The sequence below is a fragment of the Antennarius striatus genome, chromosome 9, assembly GCF_040054535.1.
Source record: "Antennarius striatus isolate MH-2024 chromosome 9, ASM4005453v1, whole genome shotgun sequence".
Taxonomy (NCBI): domain Eukaryota; kingdom Metazoa; phylum Chordata; class Actinopteri; order Lophiiformes; family Antennariidae; genus Antennarius; species Antennarius striatus.
Genome location: NC_090784.1, coordinates 15,221,508 through 15,242,999, shown reverse-complemented (window position 1 = coordinate 15,242,999; position 21,492 = coordinate 15,221,508). Strand labels below are relative to the sequence as shown.

Here is a 21,492-nt window from a genome sequence, read left to right as displayed (position 1 = left end):
TAATATCAGTATGGTGAGGGTTCATAAATTTCCATAAATAATAAAATAAATAGTTGATCGCTATATTGCGGAATTTCGTTTTTCAGGATGGTCCTGGAATGCATTAACCGCGAGTAATGAGGGATTACTTTTGTGTGTTTGTGTGTATGTGTGTGTGTAAATAAATAAATGATAGCACTTTGTGCTTGGATGTTTTTCTCTGCGGGTTTTGAAGTAGAGGTATTCAGATGGTTGAAATCTGCATCCTCACCACTGGATGAATCATTGAATCCCAGCCACTGGTCTCTTAAAGAAGGTCTCGGATCATTTATTGTTCCACTTCCATGAGTGGAAAGAACTGTGACGAAGTCAGTCAGTCAAAAATGAAAGAGTAATTCAAATGTATGCAGTAGGGATGCTATGAATTCACTTTTTTTTTATAATGCTACATATTTAACCCTTTATGGGACACTGATTTAAACACTGCACTTTAAAATTCCTAGAGGATCTAACATTTTATTACATCTCACTTCAAAGCGGTGATGTATTGTAATGGTGAGCGTTAGTGTGTTTGTCCGTTAGTCTGCCCATCCGTTTGTCCACCAAATATCTTCGTAACCGTTGCAGATAGAAAGATGAAACAAAAAGCCCATTACTCGGGCTGCAAAGGGGATGAAAATGAGGTGATGACCTTGACCTTGAGAATAGATAGATAGATAGATAGATAGATAGATAGATAGATAGATAGATAGATAGATAGATAGATAGATAGATAGATAGATAGATAGATAGATAGATAGATAGATAGATAGATAGATAGATAGATACATAGATAGATACATAGATATATAGATATATAGATAGATATAGACAGACAGACAGACAGACAGACAGATAGACAGACAGACAGACAGACAGACAGACAGACAGACAGACAGACAGACAGACAGACAGATATACTTCATTTATCATTTAGACATCACAGTAGCAGAACAGAATTCGTACAGAAAATATACATTGAGGAAAAATAAGACTGGGAAAGATAATAATAATAATAATAATAATAATAATAATAATAATAATATAATAATAATAATAATAATAATAATAATAATAATAATAATAATAATAATAATAATAATAATAATAATAATAATAACAACAAAAAACAAAAACAATAGGTCAAGGTCAAATTTTAACTTTTGTACACTCAGAAGCTGAATAAGATAGAAAGACGAGGGAGAAGGCCAGTGTGAGTAAGACCATTGATCAGAGCTACTGCTTTGATCTATGAAAGTAGATCTGAGCACTAGCTTTGATCTTTGACCTATGCAAGTAGGTCAGGGTAAAACATTTTAATTCAGGGGTGTCGCGGGATGTTGCAGTCTCTGACTGCATGGGTTCTTGTTTCTGCTGTAACATGTCGAAAATCAAATCACCAAAAATAGTCACTCACCCAATAAAGGGTTCACCACTGGTTTGAAACACAGGCTTTGTGCTAATGTTCTTCCACTGCTTTGATTTTTGTTATTTAGAAAGGCTAAGTATCTCTTTCAGCAAGTGTCCAATCTGCTGATGTTCAGCTGTGCTACATAGACAGAAGAAGCCCCATTTAAGGAGGTTTGGGGATTTTGACAGTGATCTTTAAAGTGGTTTCATGGGAGATTTGTCTAGGTTTATAGTTGTTTTACGGAATTTAACAATCTGAATTGCTATTTGGGAGCCCTTTTCATAAGTTTTGCTTGGGGGCCTGAAATATTGATAGCTGTAACTCTCCGGATGGTAATCAGAGTGCCCATTCAATATACATCCGTTTTCTATAACTGCTTTTCAATTTCAGGGGTGTGGGGAGAATGAGTCATATCTTACCTGACAATAGGTGTACTATTTATCTATCATGATGTCAACATGTTATGTGCTTTAACATTTAAAGACATTAAACTCCTTATTATCAAAACTTTTGAGTTTGAATTTGAGTCCATGGTTAATATAAGCTCACAGATTCCATTCTGGGAAACTGATACACAATCCCTCCCACCATGTTTTTGTAAAGACGGGAGTATAACTCCCGCTGCAGCAGCAGTTTAATGAGTTTTCTACAGTTTGCACTCTATAGGCCACAGCTTAAACTGGAAGGATCATCCTGTCTTTACTGCTCTGCTCACAGCTCTTTCCCATCATATACAGTACATATCAGGAGAAAAGCTTCAGTTGGTGGGTGTGAGTGATGGGGTCTGCAAGCAGTTCAGAAGCATTTGTCCCGGGTAGAAATTCCCCTGAGGACTCAGGGAGTAAAGAATGGCAAACAAGCCCTGGCAGGGCAGCAAAACACTCTCTCATAATCACACTGAACAAAAACAACTGCTTTTTGTAAGGCAACATTCAGAGTTGAATGCAACTTTTTAAATGTATCCTATTGCAACAAAGCTGCAAAAAAAAGCCACTAACTTGGCAAAAACGACCAATGAGTAATTTTTCCAGTTTGTTTCTCTATATTTTGGAGGTAACAGTCATGCAACATTTAGCTTGCCTCTGTATATCTCGAGACATGCCTGTTCTGACTCAAAGTTAAATATCAAAGCAAAAATCCACACTCACAAAAGTGAACAAGACTGAACAAGACTATAGCAGTTTCTAGCATGACTTGACATACATTTAACAAAAATTCTTTGAGTGGTATTTTATAAGAAAATAAGATGTTTATAACATCTATCTGCCTCAGTCTTTTAATTTTCTTTCTTATAAGTTGGTTAGCAACAGGGTCTGTTTTTTACATCTTGATGACACAAACAGAATATGGTGACGGGTCATGTACGATGACTATTACTTGCTTCCTTTATGTTAATGCTGCTGCAGCTGGAACAGGACATCTGGGAGGAAGGGACTTCACCATGATTCAGAGAAGGATGATCATGTTCATTGCTTCAGAGCTCCGCTTGATTTCTTCTTATCATAACAGGAGATTATTCTCTCACGTCTCAGTCTTACAGCTCAGTTTATGTGTCACATTTTTCTTCAAATAAACAAAGATACTGTGTCTGCTTGGTCTCACAGCTTCAGAAGTTTATTAAAAGTTTTACATGGAATTCATTATTATTCAGCTGTTCCAGGAAGAGGGAGGACTAAATCCTGATATGCAGTATTTAATGCTGAAACCTCTCATCAGTCTCTCTTTACTTGTGGCTTTATTCAAAGATATGAAGAGAAAACACAACAGAAGCAAGTTAATCTGAATAATTAGAAAAGTTAACACACAAATGAAAGACTAAATACACTTCCACATTTTTTATGCTGAATATTTTTTCTACATTTAATGCAACAGCTTTTCAAAGTTCAAAAGATGCAAAAGCCTGTGAGGATTCATTCAAGAAGGACAGGATTCTTGAGGTACCGCTGCTTTGAGACATGTATTGGTCAGTGTGGGACGACATCAACCTGAGGAAAGACATTTCTCTCACAAGAAATGCTGGTTGCCTTTAGCTTGTGTGTGTGTGTGTGTGTGTGTGTGTGTGTGTGTGTGTGTGTGTGTGTGTGTGTGTGTGTGTGTGTGTGTGTGTGTGTGTGTGTGTGTGTGTGTGTGTGTGTGTTAATAAGAGTCTACTAGGACGTCTTTCACCTAATCATGTTTTGTTATGCAACACAAAAACATTCAAATAACATTTGTGAAACAGTGTAATCTGACAGTCATGATGCACCGATGGTGGTAATTATGATTTTTTTCTGAGCACAGCCTAATGTGCAGGCCATTGAAAGCCTGATATAATATCTCAGTCTAGCCTGGAGCAATCTTTGGAGCATCGGATATATTTTGATAAGCTTCATTGGATTCCCTGCATGCACTATGGCCTCTTAGACTCTCAGCCCCCAGTGCATGCACTAAATCAATAGCAGCTAAAACATCTCTTTTGTCCTTTGAGGCTGAAACATGTAACTGAAGCAGGAGGACCTAAAATCTATGGAGCTCACAAACATAAAAGGAACAGTAAATTAATGATATACCTACTATAGTCATGTTCAAGTTGAAAACGTGGACATGGTAATCAGGTATGTTTGTGAATGAGGTGTGCACACATAGTGATTATTTTATTTCATTTTGGTATTGTTATATGATACTACTTTTATTGTGGAAATGTATGATAGGTGTGTATTGTGTTTTTATTTTTCAAGCTCTTCAAGCTTTTTTTAACTGTATTATTCTGTCCTCGAGTCTTAACCTTTTTACTTTAACTTTACCTATTTTATTTTTATTTCTCACAAAACATCTAGCAAAAAAACCTGATAAAAGCTGACTACCATGTCTTAAAGTAATTTTTGAATTCCGGCGGTCAAAAGGTGTCCAGCTTCTTGGAGTCTGTATGTTCCAAACTCACAGAGACACAGTAGACAGACACAAAATCTGGATATAAAATACACCTGTCTGACAATGAAAGCCCAACTTTTTTTTCCCTCTCCATCAAAAATATTAAATTTTATGTTTGGTAAAACCTAAATAACATCTTTAAGACAAAATTTTGAGTTTTTACCATTTATATTCATTATTAGAAAAATAGATTCTGTCAGGAAGTAATTATTAAACTAAACATCATGCATAATACGTGTGTGTGTGTGTGTGTGTGTGTGTGTGTGTGTGTGTGTGTGTGTGTGTGTGTGTGTGTGTGTGTGTGTGTGTGTGTGTGTGTGTGTGTGTGTTGTTGTTGTTGTATACTATAGTGAATCCTCAGCGAGTGGTCCCTGGCAGCAGCTCTGCCTCAGAGGCGAACAGCTCTTTGTAGAGTGGGGGGAACAGAGAGTGAACAGTGAGCGGGTAACGCTGACTGAACCAGCGCAGCTTCTCCATATGCAGACTGCACAGTGAACGCAACACTGCCATCTTCTGGTACAGCTACAGGAAGGACACAAACACATTCAGACATGTGAACTCTTCCATTGCATTGACTACAAAGTTCAAAAATTTGTAGTAGAATAAAGACAAACTATCTGCTGTAAAGTGACAGTACCTTCTGCATTAGACTTTCTTGGTTGTCTCTGTGTAGAATATGTCTGAGTCCAAACTCCACACTTCTCTGCACACGCTGAACCCTGCCTCTATCCTCTAGACAAGGGCGGTCTTCACAGAAAGATAAAATGAAGATTTATTATTAAAAATGCCTAACCACAACCTAATTCACTTTGTGTGAATAGCTCCACAAAGTAGACTCTTGCATGCTTGTTTTAACCTGAACAAGCAAGTGGAAGGAGCACACCACTCTGGTGTACAATTTTAAATATAATTAGGGGTTTTGCAAGAAAAAACAATGCAACATGTAATACAGCGGTATTGCAGCACTCTCTGAAGAATGTATTAATATGGCAAAAATGTAAATCTATACAGGTATATAAGGGCTGGAGGGCCGATAATGGTCACGTGCATGCAATAAAATATTTGTAAAAATTTTTGCTGCAGTACTAAAACAGATCAGTTTCAAACTTAAAGTGTAGACTGGGTGCATCCTATAAAAAAATAGAACTCTACAAAATTAAATTGATTTTGACATTAAATTAATTGATCTTACCTGTGTTGATCAACACCAGAGCACTGAAGAGAGCAATCTGATGCTCCGTGAGCTTTAGAGCACACATACCATGAGCAAAATCAAACACTGCTGTGATTAAATCACCACATGCTGCAGAAAGAAACCACAAAGAATTTATAAAATACCAAATTTTTATTTTTTTTTCAAGATATTTTCAGATGATATCAGGTAAGTAGAAATGAGTGGATGAACACTCACCTAAAGCTTTAAAGACTTCAGCTCCAGCAAATTTCCCATCAAAGTAGACAGTGTTGTTGTCTGTGTTGAAGAACCGACTCATCCTGACTAGAACCACCTCCATAGAACCTGATGGAAAAATAAAAGAAATGGATCAGTGATTGTGATTGACAATCGCTTGATGTAAACGACAGGTAAACTTACCAGTCTTCAGGAGAGCAATTTGGTCGTTCTGACTGAGCATTCTAAAACCTGGGATGTGTTTTGCAAACTCGACCACATACTGCACAGCTTCAGTCAGTCGGTTGGCGCAGTGCTGCCACATCTCATCTACTGACTGAAAGTGAAATAACATTAAATTCCAGAGGATTGACAAATCAATGTAAATCAACATAAATGTCTTTGTGATTACAGAGAGGTATACAGGAAAAGGAGAAAAGATGAAACATCTTATTTTTCTCTTTGATGAACTGAAAGTAGCGTCATCGAAATTGTCATGTTTTGCTTTAAGAGTACCTCAGACAGTAACACAAATACTAGTTTAAATCTAAGAAGAGCTGTTGCTGGATTGGTTTACTTTATTTTGGTAGGCTTGGATCTCCTCTCTGCTGAACAATTTCCATTTAAGAGCCTGCAGCTCCTCAACCCTGCACTGGCTGGTCTCTCTGTGGGAACGCACAATGCTGGCACACAACTCATCTGCAAAAAAACCCCATAACATTCAATGAGTAAAGACAAAACTCACTTAAATGTATGTTAGACAAATTCACTGTTTGCTCACCAATGTTTCTTAAAGAGTGAGGATAGAGGCTATAAGGATCATCCAGAGGGTTATAGGGATGAATCCCCATTAGATCATGAGAGAGTTGTCTTGAGTCAAATCCTGGTGTAGAACAGTCATAAAAGAAGAAAATAAGAAATATGCAGAAGAGCATGAGGGGAACTATGTAGGAAGTACAAACACACATTTGCACAAACACACATTTGCACACACACACACACACACACACACACACACACACACACACACACACACACACACACACACACAAATGCATCACCTCTTATATCAGGGTGTCCGCTGCTGTCACCACGACCCTGGGATCTCAATGCGGGAGTGACTCCTGAGCCTCGGTAGATCATACTTGTCACTTGTGACTCATTTGAGGAGCAAACCAGGTAAGGGTGAACATCAGCCGTGTAAGACAGCAACTCGTTCTCCCCAGTGAAGGAGTAGGTCAAGGGTTGAAGGAGCTGTGGGGAGCGGTCTTGACGGGCTTTGGTGGCATAAGAGAAGACGGCCTGGGTGTCTTCCTGAAGCTGCTGCTGCTGCTGCTGCTGCCTGTGCCTCTCCACTTCAGCAATCAGAGAGTCCCTCTGGCGTTTGGACATCCGTCCGAACTTCACCGCTAAGGACGATAACAAAGAGCATCCGGAGTAATGAGAGGCTATGAATGACGTTTACGGTTGACATTTCAGAGTGTTTGCATCTCACCGTCTCTGCTCATGCCCTGTGCCAGGCACTTCTGCAGACGGCAGTGTTGGCAGCGGTTGCGGCTGGCCCGATCGATCTGACAGTTGCTCTGCCTGGAGCAGGAGTAGGACACAGTAGGCAGCTGGCTACGTCGGAAAAATCCCTGAGGCACAGGAACATTAGAAGAGCCAAACAGGTTTTTTTTGGTAGATAGCAGGATTGATTTTGAGAACTTTGGTTTAAAATATGGCCACTATATAAAACTGGTGAATGAGAACATATGACACTGATTTAATTTTCAGCTCATGGGTGGCAAAAAATAAAAAAATGTACTTCTTATATTAGTAATCCCTGTCTGCTACTGCTGTCTGATGGACATAAACACATAGCAAAGTACTGCTGTTCCAAAGATCTGTTATAAATATCAGAATAAACTTCAGGCAGAGAAGCTGTGGTATCAAGTTTCCAACTTGATAACATAGATATGACTTTAATAACTGAATGTGGCTTAGTTTATGTCCTCAGAGGATAACAAATGGAAACTCTAGGACGTGAACCTAAATAAAACCACTAGAGTGTCATTTTTACTGAAATGACACACTGGAGGTTCTATTAATTTTATTTTATAATTATTATTTGGTTTAATAGAAACATTAAAAGTGTTAATGATATTAAGTGCAGGCTGGCTATTTCCCCCCATGTCCAATTTCTATGGTAAGCTAAACATTGCTTTAGTTTCACTGTCAGTAAGGCTGTATCGATCTTTAACGCTACACTTCTTTAACTTCTTTAACACTAAAAGATGTGTTTGTGTAATGATTGTCAGAGGCTGTGATTTCACCTTACAGCCTTCGCAAGTGATGACTCCATAATGCACTCCAGAGGACTTATCACCACAAATCTTGCAGGGGATAACTTCAATCTGAGCTGAAATAAAAGCAGATATGTTAGCATCCAGCGCTATTCAGCTTTCTTCCTCTAAAGTACCACTTTACAGTCACCCAGGGAACACATCAAGAGGGTCTGAACAGCTGAATCACATACAACCAATAAGAAGTCTGTTATTGTCATTTATTTCAAATATGCTTGATCTTAAGCTGATGTGTCAGGCAGCTGACTTGATGATGAGAAGGAAGCAAAACGCAGATTTATCAATCCATTTGTGCAAAATAATTTAAATTAAAAAAAACATCATTGTTTAAACTATATTTTTTAAAACTCCCCATACTTTCTGATTAATAAACAATTTAAAAGTTCATAAAGCAGTCCTATAGTCTGTATTATACCCAACATGTAAACCGGAAAGCAAAGTTTTAAATTGGACATCCCCTTAAACATCTATCAGTCGCTGCGTGACTGGAGGAACCAAAGGTTTTTTCCTCTCAAACACTTCCTGCTTTAATAACAAATGAACAAAATAATGTCAAATACAACCAAAAGAGATTCTTCTGAGGATATGGAATATCTGCAGATGGCGAGAAGCGGAGAAATGAAGGTGTCAACCTCAGAGTGCTTTCAAGTGGTTAACTGGCATCTTCTCATTTTGACTGTCCCTCTTTCATGTCATATCTTTCTTTGTTAATTCTTCTCTGTCTCGCTCATGAGAGACACAATTGCCAGTAATGCACTCTTTCTCCTTCATCACTGCCAGTAATGGCCATCCCTCCCGCCCCCCCTCTGAAATGCCCCTGATATCTAATAAGACTCAGACGAGTCAGTCTTCCACCTTTGTGTGATTTCTATCAAACTCAAATTTCACTTTGTGGAAAATAAATATATTTAGTGTTGATAAATCAAATATATAACAAACACGCATTCAATAAAATGTAACATTTTTATTTTTAGTATTGATCGATAACACACATCTAGAAATCAGAGTGTATAATATTGTCATTTTGTTGTGACAGTATATCCCTTATCTGCTCTAGTAATCTCTTTTCCTTCCACAAATGCAAATGAAGCTGTGAGTCCTACTGCATAAGGATGCTTATTTACCGTAGACTTGTTTCCGTGTATAACTGTGTCAGACTTGTTCAAAGGTTCAATCAGAAGTGTGTGTTAGTGTGTCAATGATTGCCCTCTTTATCTTGTGCCACAGGGATCGAGAGATGAGGAGGGTCTGAGGTGAAGTGCAGAGGAACAGAGAAATCATAAAAGAAATTAAAAACTAGTAAGAAATGACATTCTTTGTAACAGACATGATTAATGTCTAGATTTGACGTGATGAAAATATTTGAACGATTCAACAAGGATGCCTGTCTAAAAAAATAAAATTGTATTTTATATTAAAATTAAGTAAAATCTCATTGCCTGCAAATTATACAGTATTTTGCTGATAAAGTTACTACGACAAGAACATGACATTTTCTGCTAGCAATGATGGGTAGGAGGTGGGAACATGAGTGGTCTCTGTTTTATCATTATTTCAGTTCTGATTGTCAACCTCAAAAAACAGGAAATCCACTGTGACCCACAACCTTTCACTGTTCAATCACACACACACACACACACACACACACACACACACACACACACACACACACACACACACACACGCACACCAGTTGCAGACAAACACACCTCATCCACGCAAACTGCACCAACAGAAATTTTCTATGCAGTCATATAGTAGCTCTGACAATTCTCATATTAATGGCAGCATGTCATTCAACGCATGCATGTATGAAACAAAACATACAGAAATACCAACCTTTATTGTCTTTTTAATTATTAAATGTGATTCTTACATATATTTATGTTAGTGACACAGAAGACTATAAATATATGTACATGAATCAAAAACCTCACTTTTTTTACTGCTTCATTCCTTAAACTCTTAAGCAATGAGCTTAAAATCTTAATCGATGGGATTTACTTCCACAGGATAAGCAGTTTGATACAAGTTTGTAAAAATCTTGGGTTAAAACAATATTTGAATCTAATATCAGTTAGCTCATCATATTCATTAGAGTCATCATCATCAAAATAGGTGGGACGGTCCTCTTTATCTAACAAAAAAGAGCAGCATCAGTAATTTATTTGCAATTACTTGTAATAACAATGGTAATTATAGTTCCTTCTTTGTACCTGCAATGTTAAATTACAATTTAGAAAAACAATTTTGTAGTTTTTAATCTATTTTTGTTTTCAATGACAGTGATCAATGACTGAAATGAAGATTAATTGTGCTCTATAGTCAATTAACACTATTTAGTTTAGTTGGTTTACCCCTGAAGGGAAAAGCCGAAAGGAAAAGAAGAAGAAGAAGAAGTTTAGTTGGTTAACAACTAAGACATCAAGTGTTAAGTGTTAAAAAAAGAAGAGGTTGTTATGTTCAAATCAAAATGTTCATTCTGTAATTATTCAGTAATTATTCAACAGCTATGAGCTGGATAAAGAAGTGAGGATGTTTGACGCAATTTCGTTTGTCTGACAAAATAAAATAACACCTCATGCACTTCCAAATAAAAAAATATACAGACGTATCAAGAAAGACCGAATGATTTATGTCAACTAAACCGAGTTATCAATGGCTTCCTCACCTCTACTTTAAAAGCAGTTATCTGTGTTGACACACAGAAATAAAAGTTTCCGTAACTGTATAATGCGTGACAAAAGTTTGTTCATAATTTCACAAATAGCGCTTGAGTATAAAACATAATAAATAGCATGCCTAAAAAGAAGTATTCACTTTAAATATTCAAATACTGAAAACTGAGAACATCACAGGAAAAAAGAAAAAAAAAAGGTTTGATCTGTGTATGTGTGTGTGTGTGTGTGTGTGTGTGTGTGTGTGTGTGTGTGTGTGTGTGTGTGTGTGTGTGTGTCAGGGGTGGATGGGTGGGTGGGGGGGTGCAGTACAGACTGACACGCTCAACTCAACTCATCACTCCGGATAAAATCACTTTGTCAGCAGTCTGTTCTTACCACTGTAAACTGACAAAAAAACCTCAACTTTCCTCTGACGGAAGCTTACTTTTGGTACACAAGCAACCAAAACTGCAAACAAGTACACGCACGCACACACACACACACACACACACACACACACACACACACACACACACACACATACACACACACACACGCACCAATACACACACATAGGATTAATCCCTCAAAAACACGCTGTTCATAAATTATAGGTAATTAAATCATCACGTCTTTATCACTTTAAACATACTTTTATATCTTTTCCATTATACAGTTTTAAATCATTTGAATAAGTCTTCGAGTTACTCTCACAAAAAATAGTCATGGTTGCCGTTTTTAATATTTTCTAATCCACTGACTTAATTGATTAAACATGAGGATTGCGCACATTTATTTTACAATAGAATGTGTAGTAATAATAAATGTAACAATTCTAACAGTAATCGTAGTAATGCAGAATATAGAAATGACGATGGTTATATAAACTAAACAGATTCCTTGGTTCTGCTGAACAAACCAGAAAAAACATTTGTAAAAACTCCAAAAATTGCTGAACATATAACTATTAGAATAAACCATTTACAATTAATTTCCTTTATGTGAAGATGTACTTTAGGATTTCACTTTCTTTACCCTTATTTAAAAACTAAAAAAAACAAATAAAATTCAGTCAAAGAAAAGGAAAAATAAGGAAGACAGAGTTGATAACATTATCTGATTCTTCTCTTCTGTATTGAGTATTTTTCTCATGCTTCTGGTTACATATATTTCAGTCCTGATTGCAGGTCAGTGGGTGTTAAATATCTTTATGTTTTGGAACAGAACTCCAAAACGTGAGAACTTTTCAAACAAAAGTTTCATTCATTATCTGAGTGAGAAAAACTACCTACAGTGCCTTATCTGATGAATTTCAAAGCTGATCTGAAAACTAATCATCATCAGACTTACCATATTTTACTTTGAAGTGGGGCTGACTTTGGGGGTGTTTGAAATCTGTCGTGTTTTGACAGTATTAAAGGGTATGAATCAGCCTAACTGCACATTTAGCATATTTTCTGGGGGATTGTGTCACCTGCGATTTTGAACTTATCTTTGATCTGAAGCTTGAAACTGTTGCTGCTTTGGAAGTGCTGCATAGATCTGCTCACCCAAAGGAACAAGGAAATCCTTTGTAACAAAAAACTGTTGAGAATTTACGCAGGAGCCCCAACACAACAACAAAAATTTTTTATGAAAGGTGTGTGTGTGTGTGTGTGTGTGTGTGTGTGTGCGTGCGTGCGTGCGTGTGTGTGTGTGTGTACATTCTGATAATATCAGGTGCATCGTAACTGTATTTCTAGACAAGTTGATCAAGTGAAGAAACAAGAATATATAAATGCATAATCTGACTTTCATGAACAGAATCCACACAGCTGCAGGGCTGAGATATGCTACATCTAAGCGCCATCTAAAAAGCAGCTGCAAATGTGTGTGTGAGAGTGTGTGTATGTGTATGCATTGCTGGAACGTGTGTAAACAACTTGCTTAAGGTTAGCAATAAATATTTATTTTGAGTTTTTATTTTCCCCTCTATTTTTCTTATGCTGTGTGTATGTATTCTCCTTATGGTTATTAATGGCCATTATCTTGAAGAGCATTGCAAAATACTGTGACATCTCAAATACTATATCACCTATTTTTGCAAAGCTCTTTCTTGGACCTATTAATTATAGCATCTATTACTGTGATATGATGAATATAAACAAAATGCATTTTGCAGAAGATTTTAAATGAAACAAAATTTACATTGTACACGTTGCAAGGGTAAAGCGGTTGGAAATATGTGTGTGTCTGTGTGTGTGTGTGTGTGTGTGTGTGTGTGTGTGTGTGCGTGCGCATGCGAGTGTGTGTGTACAAAACTGACTAAAAATTTATTGTCTGATTAAAGCTCTAATACTGAAGAAAATTCATTAAAAAAGATAATTTAAAATGATAGTGAAGTTCGGAAATTTAGAGCCAGTCATGAAGTGAAAGATTCAAGTTCAACAAGGAGATCCATCATATTGGGGATCTTAAGAAAAGAGCTCAGTCATTCAGACTGAGGATTTTTATCTGCAGACGCCACATTCTGCTCGAATGACTTTATATTTGATTTTAAAAAATGACAAAACTGTTTCGACTCATACGTAACATAAATTGACAGCTTGATAATAACTCACTGCTTCATCAGAAACATAACACCATTTTTAGTTTAAATCATATCACAGAATGCACCTAGAAAATAGACAGGACAGAAACAAATGTGATTGATCTCCATGATAAAATATATTTCACAGTTTTCACACACACACACACACACACACACACACACACACACACACACACACACACACACACACACACACACACACACACACACACACACACACACACACACACACACAAGAACTTCATCCCTACCTCGCATCATCCTCACTACTCCTCTTCTGTCAGATGTCTGTCCCACTTTCACAAACTCACTTTTTCTCTCACAATATCTGACACTAGTGTCACTTATGAAGAGATTTTGACCACCTATTCACTCTTTAATCATTCTTTTTTTGTACGTCCTTCAGCAAGCGGGGTTGATGGCTGACTGCAGCTTTAGTGCACATATTAAGACCTTTGAGTTAGTCACCGCCTCACCTTCCTAGTTTGTGTGTGTGTGTGTGTGTGTGTGTGTGTGTGTGTGTGTGTGTGTGTGTGTGTGTGTGTGTGTGTGTGTGTGAGTGTGTGTGTAGGAGAGAGAAAGAGAGAGAGAGGAGAGTGAGACAGACATAGAAAGGGGGGACTGTCCCATACCCTGCCATCTTTCTCTAGGTACTTTTTCCATACCTTTGTTCTATCCTTCACCCCCTCGTGTTGCACCACAAGTAAAAAAAAGTTCATATTGTCTGGAACCATGAAGAGTTCTCCTGAGAATTTAAAAATAATGTTCAACAGTAATGACAGAAACATTACTTTAGCTCATTTAATTTCAACTTGTCCTTTGCTGATCCTGGTGATGCTTTTAAATGTTTCGATGCACTGACTGTGATAAATATAAATGTCTATGGATGTGTCTTATTGAGATATAGCAGCACCAACACATTGTTAAATTTCTTATACATCTCATTCAAGCTGAAGACAGTTACAATTTGGCTCATTGTAATTCAAGCCTTGACTTTCAAAGTAACTGGTTACTTGGTATGTTAGAAATGTAATCCAATCTATGCTGCTGTAGTCCAATAGAATTAAAAAGTATAAGAATGTGGAAATGCTCAAATACAGAGGAGGTCCCTAAAGAATTATCCTTAACAGAGTTATCTTCTCCCTGTTTCCACCTTCTTCTGCCATACCGATGAAAGAATGAGAGACACAAGACCACGACTCTCTCACTCACTCCACACACCTCCTGCAAAGCCAGTACACAAAATAATCGCGTCCTTATCGATTCCTCCATCCTCTCAACCCTGCAGAGGCACCACTGTTGTTAAATAAACAGCACATGTTCACTCACTCACAGTAACAATCAAGAGAACTGTGATAGAAAATGGCTGTTTCATCATCAGACCTCCTACATAAAAGGTTGGTGATGTGTTAAATACGGAGTTTTCGCATTTGATAACACAACCAGGTGTGCCTCAACTGTGGTAGAAAGTGTTACACCAGAGAAGTTAAAAAAAGATTACACACTATCACTGTCACCTGCACTCAGATGCCAAACCGAATAGCGGTGTGTGCGTGTGTGCGTGTGTGCGTGTGTGTGTGTGTGTGTGTGTGTGTGTGTGTGTGTGTGTGTGTGTGTGAGAGAGAGAGAGAGAGAGAGAGAGAGAGAGAGAGAGAGAGAGAGAGAGAGAGAGAGAGACAGAGAGAGAGAGAGAGGAGGGCACCACAGGTGCGGCACACACCATGTTGCTAATAGCCCAACTCCAGCGACACCATAATCCGTGTATGATTGCGTGTCTCTTGCCGTACAGGTGCAACGTTGTATGTTCACTAACTATGAAGTTAACCCCAATGCATGCACAAATATCTAGCACAAACACCAGCAATGTCAGCACCACACACCAACATACACATGCATGCTAACACAGATGCAGAATCACACCGAGAACTTACTCAAATGAGTCTTCTTTGACACAGCTCCTCCTGAGGGACAAAAAAGAAGTCACTTAATCAAAAATATACAACACTGATTATTATTCTAGAGCACTTACAGTCTTTGCATGACTTAAACTCAAGTAAAACTGTCAAACTGTCACACTGAACCTTTCCTTAACTAAAGTCACATGACAGATGACGTAAATAATGTCAAATAATAGAACGGGGTTCCTGTGAAGATGACTTATGGTATCCCCTCATCATCTCCAAAAACTTTGTGCCACTCATGCCTCATAATAGGACATTTCCACTGCTCCTTGCTTAGCCTAGAGTAACACGTCTTGTTTTGATACGGGAAAGATGACTAACATTCGTCACAAAGATTATCGTTCCCTTCACCTGAAAAAATAAGTTTGAAGAAAATAAAGAAACTGAGCTAATACTGAACAACTGTAGTTCCATGATTAATTTGTGTGAAGTTTGATGAGGTAGAATGTGTAGTTTTGAAGATCGCCATGGAAAAACATAAAATATCCATGAGATATCCATGAAAACAAAAACAAGCAGAACATTGTAGATAAAAATGTTTATCATAGTAAATGTATTTGTTGTGGACCTGTGACCTGCAAGGCTGATACGTGGATGTAGACAAGACAATTGTGAGCAGTGTCTACAAGAAAATGACAGGTGGACAAACTGGATCTCAACAGTCATTCATATGTTGGGGAGTAAACGGAGCATACTACATAATGTGTACATTCATATTTGGTACATCTGCTAGTGAAGTTAATTCTTAAATGCAGGACTTGCAATTTCAAATACTCGTTTAATCCTGAGTATTTTGAACTACACAGCAGCAGCTTTACAAAGTCTTGCCATACTAAAATAAGAGAAAACCATTAATGAAATGTATAACTCACAATATGCATTATAAGCATGTTACTCAACCAGTGTGCAATCATGAAAATTACTTGATCAAGTTTTAATCAAAGAATTAATATTAATTAATACACCAAATGCTAACCCAGGCTTCAATTTATACCAGGTCTTAGATTCATCTGTGGCTGAAAACCTTAATGACAACACATCAAATATAGCAAAGATATTTCAATTCACACTAGTGTGTGTTATTTTTAAATTTGCGTGACTATTCAGCACCCTCAGATGAAAGCAGAGGAAAGTGGGTGTCTGTGAAGCAACATGTCCTTTTTTGTTTGACTGCTTGACCGCAATTATGAGAGTTGCAGTTGCATGTGGACAGATGAGAGTGTACACCAAGGGGGTTATTCTGGAATTGTGTGTGTGTGTGTGTGTGTGTGTGTGTGTGTGTGTGTGTGTGTGTGTGTGTGTGTGTGTGTGCGTGCGTGCGTGCGTGCGTGTGTGTGTGTGTGTGTGTGTGTATATGTGAGAGAGAGAGGCTTAAAGGCAGAGTAGATAACTATCAATGGAGGATGTAGAGCTACTCAGGCTTTGCATGGCGCTACATCAGGCCCTCTGTGGTTTCCACTATTTTCCTCCCATCATCAAATTGGTTTTGCTTCATAAGCAGAAAGCATGGAATGAAAGCAGAGCAGTATACCCAGAAATGGAAAATGTTCAGAAATTTCACTACACAGCTGAGTTTCTGAAGAAAAAAAATGTCGAATTTTTTTTAAAGGTATTTCTTAAAATTGATGTAAGCATAATTTATTTCTAGTTTTTTAATTATTAAATCAATTGTAAAATATTTTCATGACTCTTCCTTGCTTAAAAAATATTTTTAAAATAAGTTTTGTAGAGAAGTGTGACTGTCTGTCCTCTGTTTGGACAACATTTTCCATAAAATTAAGATCATTTCGCCTGGAAACGAAATTGCTGCTTACTGACTTCATTAAAAACACAGTTGAATTGTTCTTTTAGGTCACATTTTATCAATACACAAGTCAAATGCAGCACATTATATTTTAGGCAAAGCCATATGAAATATATAAATATGTTGATAACTTTTTAAAAATAATTTTTACTCGATGTGGTCAGTGGTTGGTGGTGAAATAAAACAGGTCATGCAGTTACCCACGTCGACCTCCGTATAAATTAAATGTGACACAGAATTAACACGTTTCGAAAGATGCACCTGTCAGTCAGGACATAACCGACCATCATTAAAACACAACCTGTACTGTACGGTATCTTTATCCACAAACACCTCTTGGTAAAAATCTCCCCAATGTCTCCACAGTCAGATATCTAAGCTTGACTGCTCATGTGACAGTTGCTGTATTACATAACAACACTGTAGATCACTGAACCCAGGGCAGGCTGACAAATCTGCCTGAATATAAGCACATACGCCACGACAAGTGTACTGAAGCCACACATATTTTATCACACAAATTAAATGTCCAAGATAAATAGCTAAAAAACAGCAAAATCTAAAAATATGTTCACAAAGTAGCCAAAATATATATATCAACAACATTTTAAATTTATGTATTATTGAAACAGATATATTACTTACTTAAGGTCAGCTCTGATCTAATAAAAGATCCGGATGTTCATAATATTTGGGGAGGTTATTGACTACAACTAGTATTTTTATTAAGAATGGTACATCAGTCAGGAACTTGACTTGATATTATGGTGAATGTGTGAAAGTCAACATAAATCTAAGCATAACATATCACATACAAAACATTGTTCAGATGCAGAATTATAATTTGCAAGAATGTGTTTAAAAACAAGATGGTTGCACAGTTGTGTGAACTTTTGACATTTTTTTTAAATATATAGAATCCCAATCAAGGCATAGTATAGAAAAAAGGTCAGCAATTGGTTGGAATCAATATAAAATTACAAAACAAAAACAAAACAATAAAAGCAAGATTAAGATATTTAAATTATTTAAAGCCAATATTTTATAGGCTGTATTTCAAATTATTTCCAAAAGCTCACAACAGTGTCAGAGAAAGACAACACAATTAAAATATCTAATTCATGTTCCACAAATATTAAAACATCTCAAATTACAGGTATGGAATATTAAAATCTTCCATCCTTCTTCACTACATACTTTGTTAACCATTTGGTGACAATACATATAAAGTTATGTTTAAAATACAAATGTGGAAATGTACTGATTATCTCTGAATAGGCCATGAGAAACAGGAGACATTGACTCTTGTTATTGGCTCAGAAACAAATCCACATTCTGCATAAGATATGAATTTACCTAATCCTTGAAAATCTGTAATCAACATGAACAAGAACAGTTTTACCTAACAGGCAGAAAGGAAACCAGTTCTGAACAGGACTCTAGACTCTACAACCACTCGGAAACTCTACTGATCTACCAGATTAAAACATCACCACAGCTGGAGATCATATTTTCTTCCGGCTGCTACAAATGGGGTGATATTTTGGTCAATCTGTTTGTCTGTGTCAACAGGATTATAAAAAACTAAAGGGGGATATTTCACAAAACTCGAGGACGGGCATCACAAAAAGGAACCAGTTGAACTTCAATGTGGATCTGGATAAACCAAGATTTTCTTTTGTAGAAGTAAAGTGTGTAACATGAAAGACTGTGTAAATATGTTTAGCATGACTAACTGTACTGAACCATGTTAAAAGTACTGAATGCACTATTAATATATGGTGTCAAACTACACTGATCATCTATATTATACTTACCCCTGACAAGGGAAGTGAATACCACTGATTATCTCTTTATCATGGCACCTGATACATTTGGCAGCCAGTGCACCTTTTGCCCTCAGCGTTGAAGTATAACAAACAGAAAAAATTGGCAAGTGTGAGGGAGTCTAAGGGAGTCTGTGTCACACATTTGACAAGGGCCAAACTCAGATTTCTACTGTTGAGTCTGAGTGACTCCAAAGCTGCAGCTCTTATGCAGTGTTTCAGATCTGCACTGGTTGGTGTCAATGCCAAAGAAGGAAATGTAGTGAACCAGGGACAGTCATGGGTGGTCAGTATTTTCTGATGCCATGGCCTCTTTCAGATGGACAATACACCCTGCCACAAAGCAAAAACAATTGAAGAATGGTTTGAGGGACACAAGGACAAGTCTGAGCTGTTGACTTGGCTCTGAATTCCTCAGATCTTACTCCAGTTGAGAATGTGTTTGGATCTGTTGGACAAAGAAGTCTGATTCATGGACGCTCCCGCTCCTGAAGGACCTGCTGCTACCTTGGTGCCAGATCACAGCACACCTGTAAAGGTCTCCATGTCTCCATGGGTCAGGATCTACATGATATTTGACAGGTAGTCATAATGTTAAGGCTGACCAATGTTGTAAGTGTGAGATCCACATAATTAATTTGTTTATTTGTATATCAAGTCTATGTTTAAACCTGACATGTAGCAGGAGTCCCATTCAACAAACCTTAAAGATTTCAAAATGAATGAAAAAAACCCCAGAAAAGTTCTTGATAAACTGCATAGCTCCACACATATCCAACAAACACTCATTTAATTATTCTTTTTCTAGACTTACAGTAGTTTACAGAAGTCTTGCAACAGATTGCACTTGTGTAATTACACCTCAGTTGGAAGATTTCTACCGCTTTATTCCCCAAAAATTGATATCTGAAGCATGTTTGTGCAGGTATGTCCTTATACCTAAGACTTGTAACTGTTTCTGCACTGATCTCAGTTAATCTCTCTCAAGCAGGACCGATAATCTTTTGTTTTTAATCAAAGCCATCCGTGATTAGGTTGGCATTGGTAAACATCTAAGTAAAGTGTACAATGCAGGACTATTAAGGGTATTACTGTATTCAGATGTGATTTCCATGTATATCCTTAGGTAAAGGGAATAAAAACTTGCTCTTACACTAATCTTCTTCACTTCAGCGACATTAAATTTGACAGAAATTCTACCAGACTGTCTCTCCGTGCAGTAGCAGTAGGAGGAAAGGTGATCAGTGGGTTTCTGTGAGGGGCTTCTGCAGAGGGGCTGTCTGTCTTATCTTGAGTGCTAATGGTTTGATTTTTTGCCAGGTAGAGGCTTTCAATAGAAAAGCACTGACCAAAAACAGAAGCAAAAATAAGAACTAATCCCATAGGATTAGTGGAGCTTACTGCCATTCTTACCCACTCACAGCACCTTAGCCACACCCCAGTGAAGAGGATGAGGTGGGTTGCCGGGGGAAAGGAGGGTAAAAGCAGGGAAACAGGGAAACAGAAACACAAAATCAGATGGTGCAGGACAAGTGGGTGGGAGTAGGTGCAGAACAGCATGCTGGGAGATCAAGACAGAGCAAGAAAGAGGGTCTTTAAATAACACTTTAAATATTTTAAATATTAAATGCACATGTGAGACAAACTTTTAAGATCCAACCATTACTTGCAGAGGTAATTCAGTTCAACCACAGGTGCTGCAGCAGTTCAAAAGGAATCAGGAGAATAAAACTTGAGTAATGGATCCTCTTACCTCTTTGGATGGGGGTGTCAGCTGGGGGCATGTCGGTCTCCTCATATTCCATAACTCTCCTGTCAAAACACCGGGCGGCCCTACACACTCAGACACTCAACTCACACAAACCACATTCCGGTCACACATTTGCAATTTCAGCTGGTTCTGAAACAGCAGCAGGTGTCATTTGACTCAGACGGAAATGTAAAGCAGCTCATGAAGCAGGCCTACCTGTTGGCTGCTCTAGCGCCCGGGCCGGCGCAGGCATTTGAAAACATGCAGCGCCATCTCGTTTTTCTTACAGCAGGTCCCACAACTCGGTCATCATTCAACACCCACACTTGTGTGGTTGTTTAGGACAAAGAATAATTCCCCTTCGAGAGAGTGCAGCTGGAACCGGCCCGCCGTCCTCAAGCCGTGCCCCCTACTTCCCTGCGCTCTCCGTGCGCCCTGACCGTCCCCGGCTGGAGTTATGTCACCGGCTCTTACGTAATAGCAGCGGCTCGGGTTTTACATTATAGTGTTCAGTCGGGAAAGGTAATACCAGGTTGCTGCAACTTGCAATGTTCCACCGTGTTAGTGGATATAATACCACGCACCCGGGGGAAATTTTTACCTTTTAGTGTTAATCATGGACAATTACAAATAACCCAGACGAGGGCCCGCGTAAACCCCTCTCAACAGGCTGGTGTGTGTGTTTTGGCTCTAACAACCTGCAAGGCTCTTCACTGTGAGTGCGTAATAATGCCCTGCAATAACTCTATTTAACTGAGGTCAGAAAACAACTGCAGACACAAAGAAAACGATGAATAATCGATATCTCTTCTCGGTTTACATCACTA

The 21,492-nt window shown here is 37.9% G+C and overlaps 1 protein-coding gene across 5 annotated transcripts; it reads right to left on the bottom strand.

Annotated features, from left to right (window-relative positions):
* Window positions 1-4,691: 4,691 nt before the first annotated feature.
* On the bottom strand, window positions 4,692-21,099 carry rorc (RAR-related orphan receptor C). 5 transcript variants are annotated; one of them, XM_068323334.1, is made up of 13 exons: window positions 20,882-21,099; window positions 20,669-20,768; window positions 15,256-15,285; window positions 8,045-8,130; window positions 7,225-7,366; window positions 6,791-7,138; window positions 6,511-6,612; window positions 6,307-6,428; window positions 5,934-6,066; window positions 5,751-5,858; window positions 5,532-5,642; window positions 4,977-5,086; window positions 4,692-4,861 (listed from the first exon to the last, which is right to left on the bottom strand). In XM_068323334.1, the coding sequence occupies exons 2-13, from the start codon at window positions 20,718-20,720 to the stop codon at window positions 4,697-4,699; spliced, it is 1,509 nt and encodes a 502-aa protein (XP_068179435.1). In that variant the 5' UTR covers window positions 20,721-20,768; window positions 20,882-21,099; the 3' UTR covers window positions 4,692-4,696. The 5 variants fall into 5 exon arrangements, with proteins under 5 accessions (XP_068179435.1, XP_068179436.1, XP_068179434.1 ...); XM_068323335.1 differs by having other exon boundaries at window positions 20,669-20,763; XM_068323333.1 differs by having other exon boundaries at window positions 20,669-21,099.
* Between the last annotated feature and the right edge of the window lie 393 nt (window positions 21,100-21,492).

What these genes read in the sequence shown, in the direction of transcription:
- rorc (XM_068323333.1), bottom strand. Translation starts at nt 20,720, where the DNA reads ATGGAATATGAGGAGACCGACATGCCCCCAGCTGACACCCCCATCCAA. An exon ending in TGACACCCCCATCCAAAGAG is followed by an intron (nt 15,286 to 20,668) that starts GTAAGAGGATCC and finishes TTTGTCCCTCAG; the next exon opens with GAGGAGCTGTGTCAAAGAAG. An exon ending in CGGACACCCTGATATAAGAG is followed by an intron (nt 6,613 to 6,790) that starts GTGATGCATTTG and finishes GTTCTACACCAG; the next exon opens with GATTTGACTCAAGACAACTC.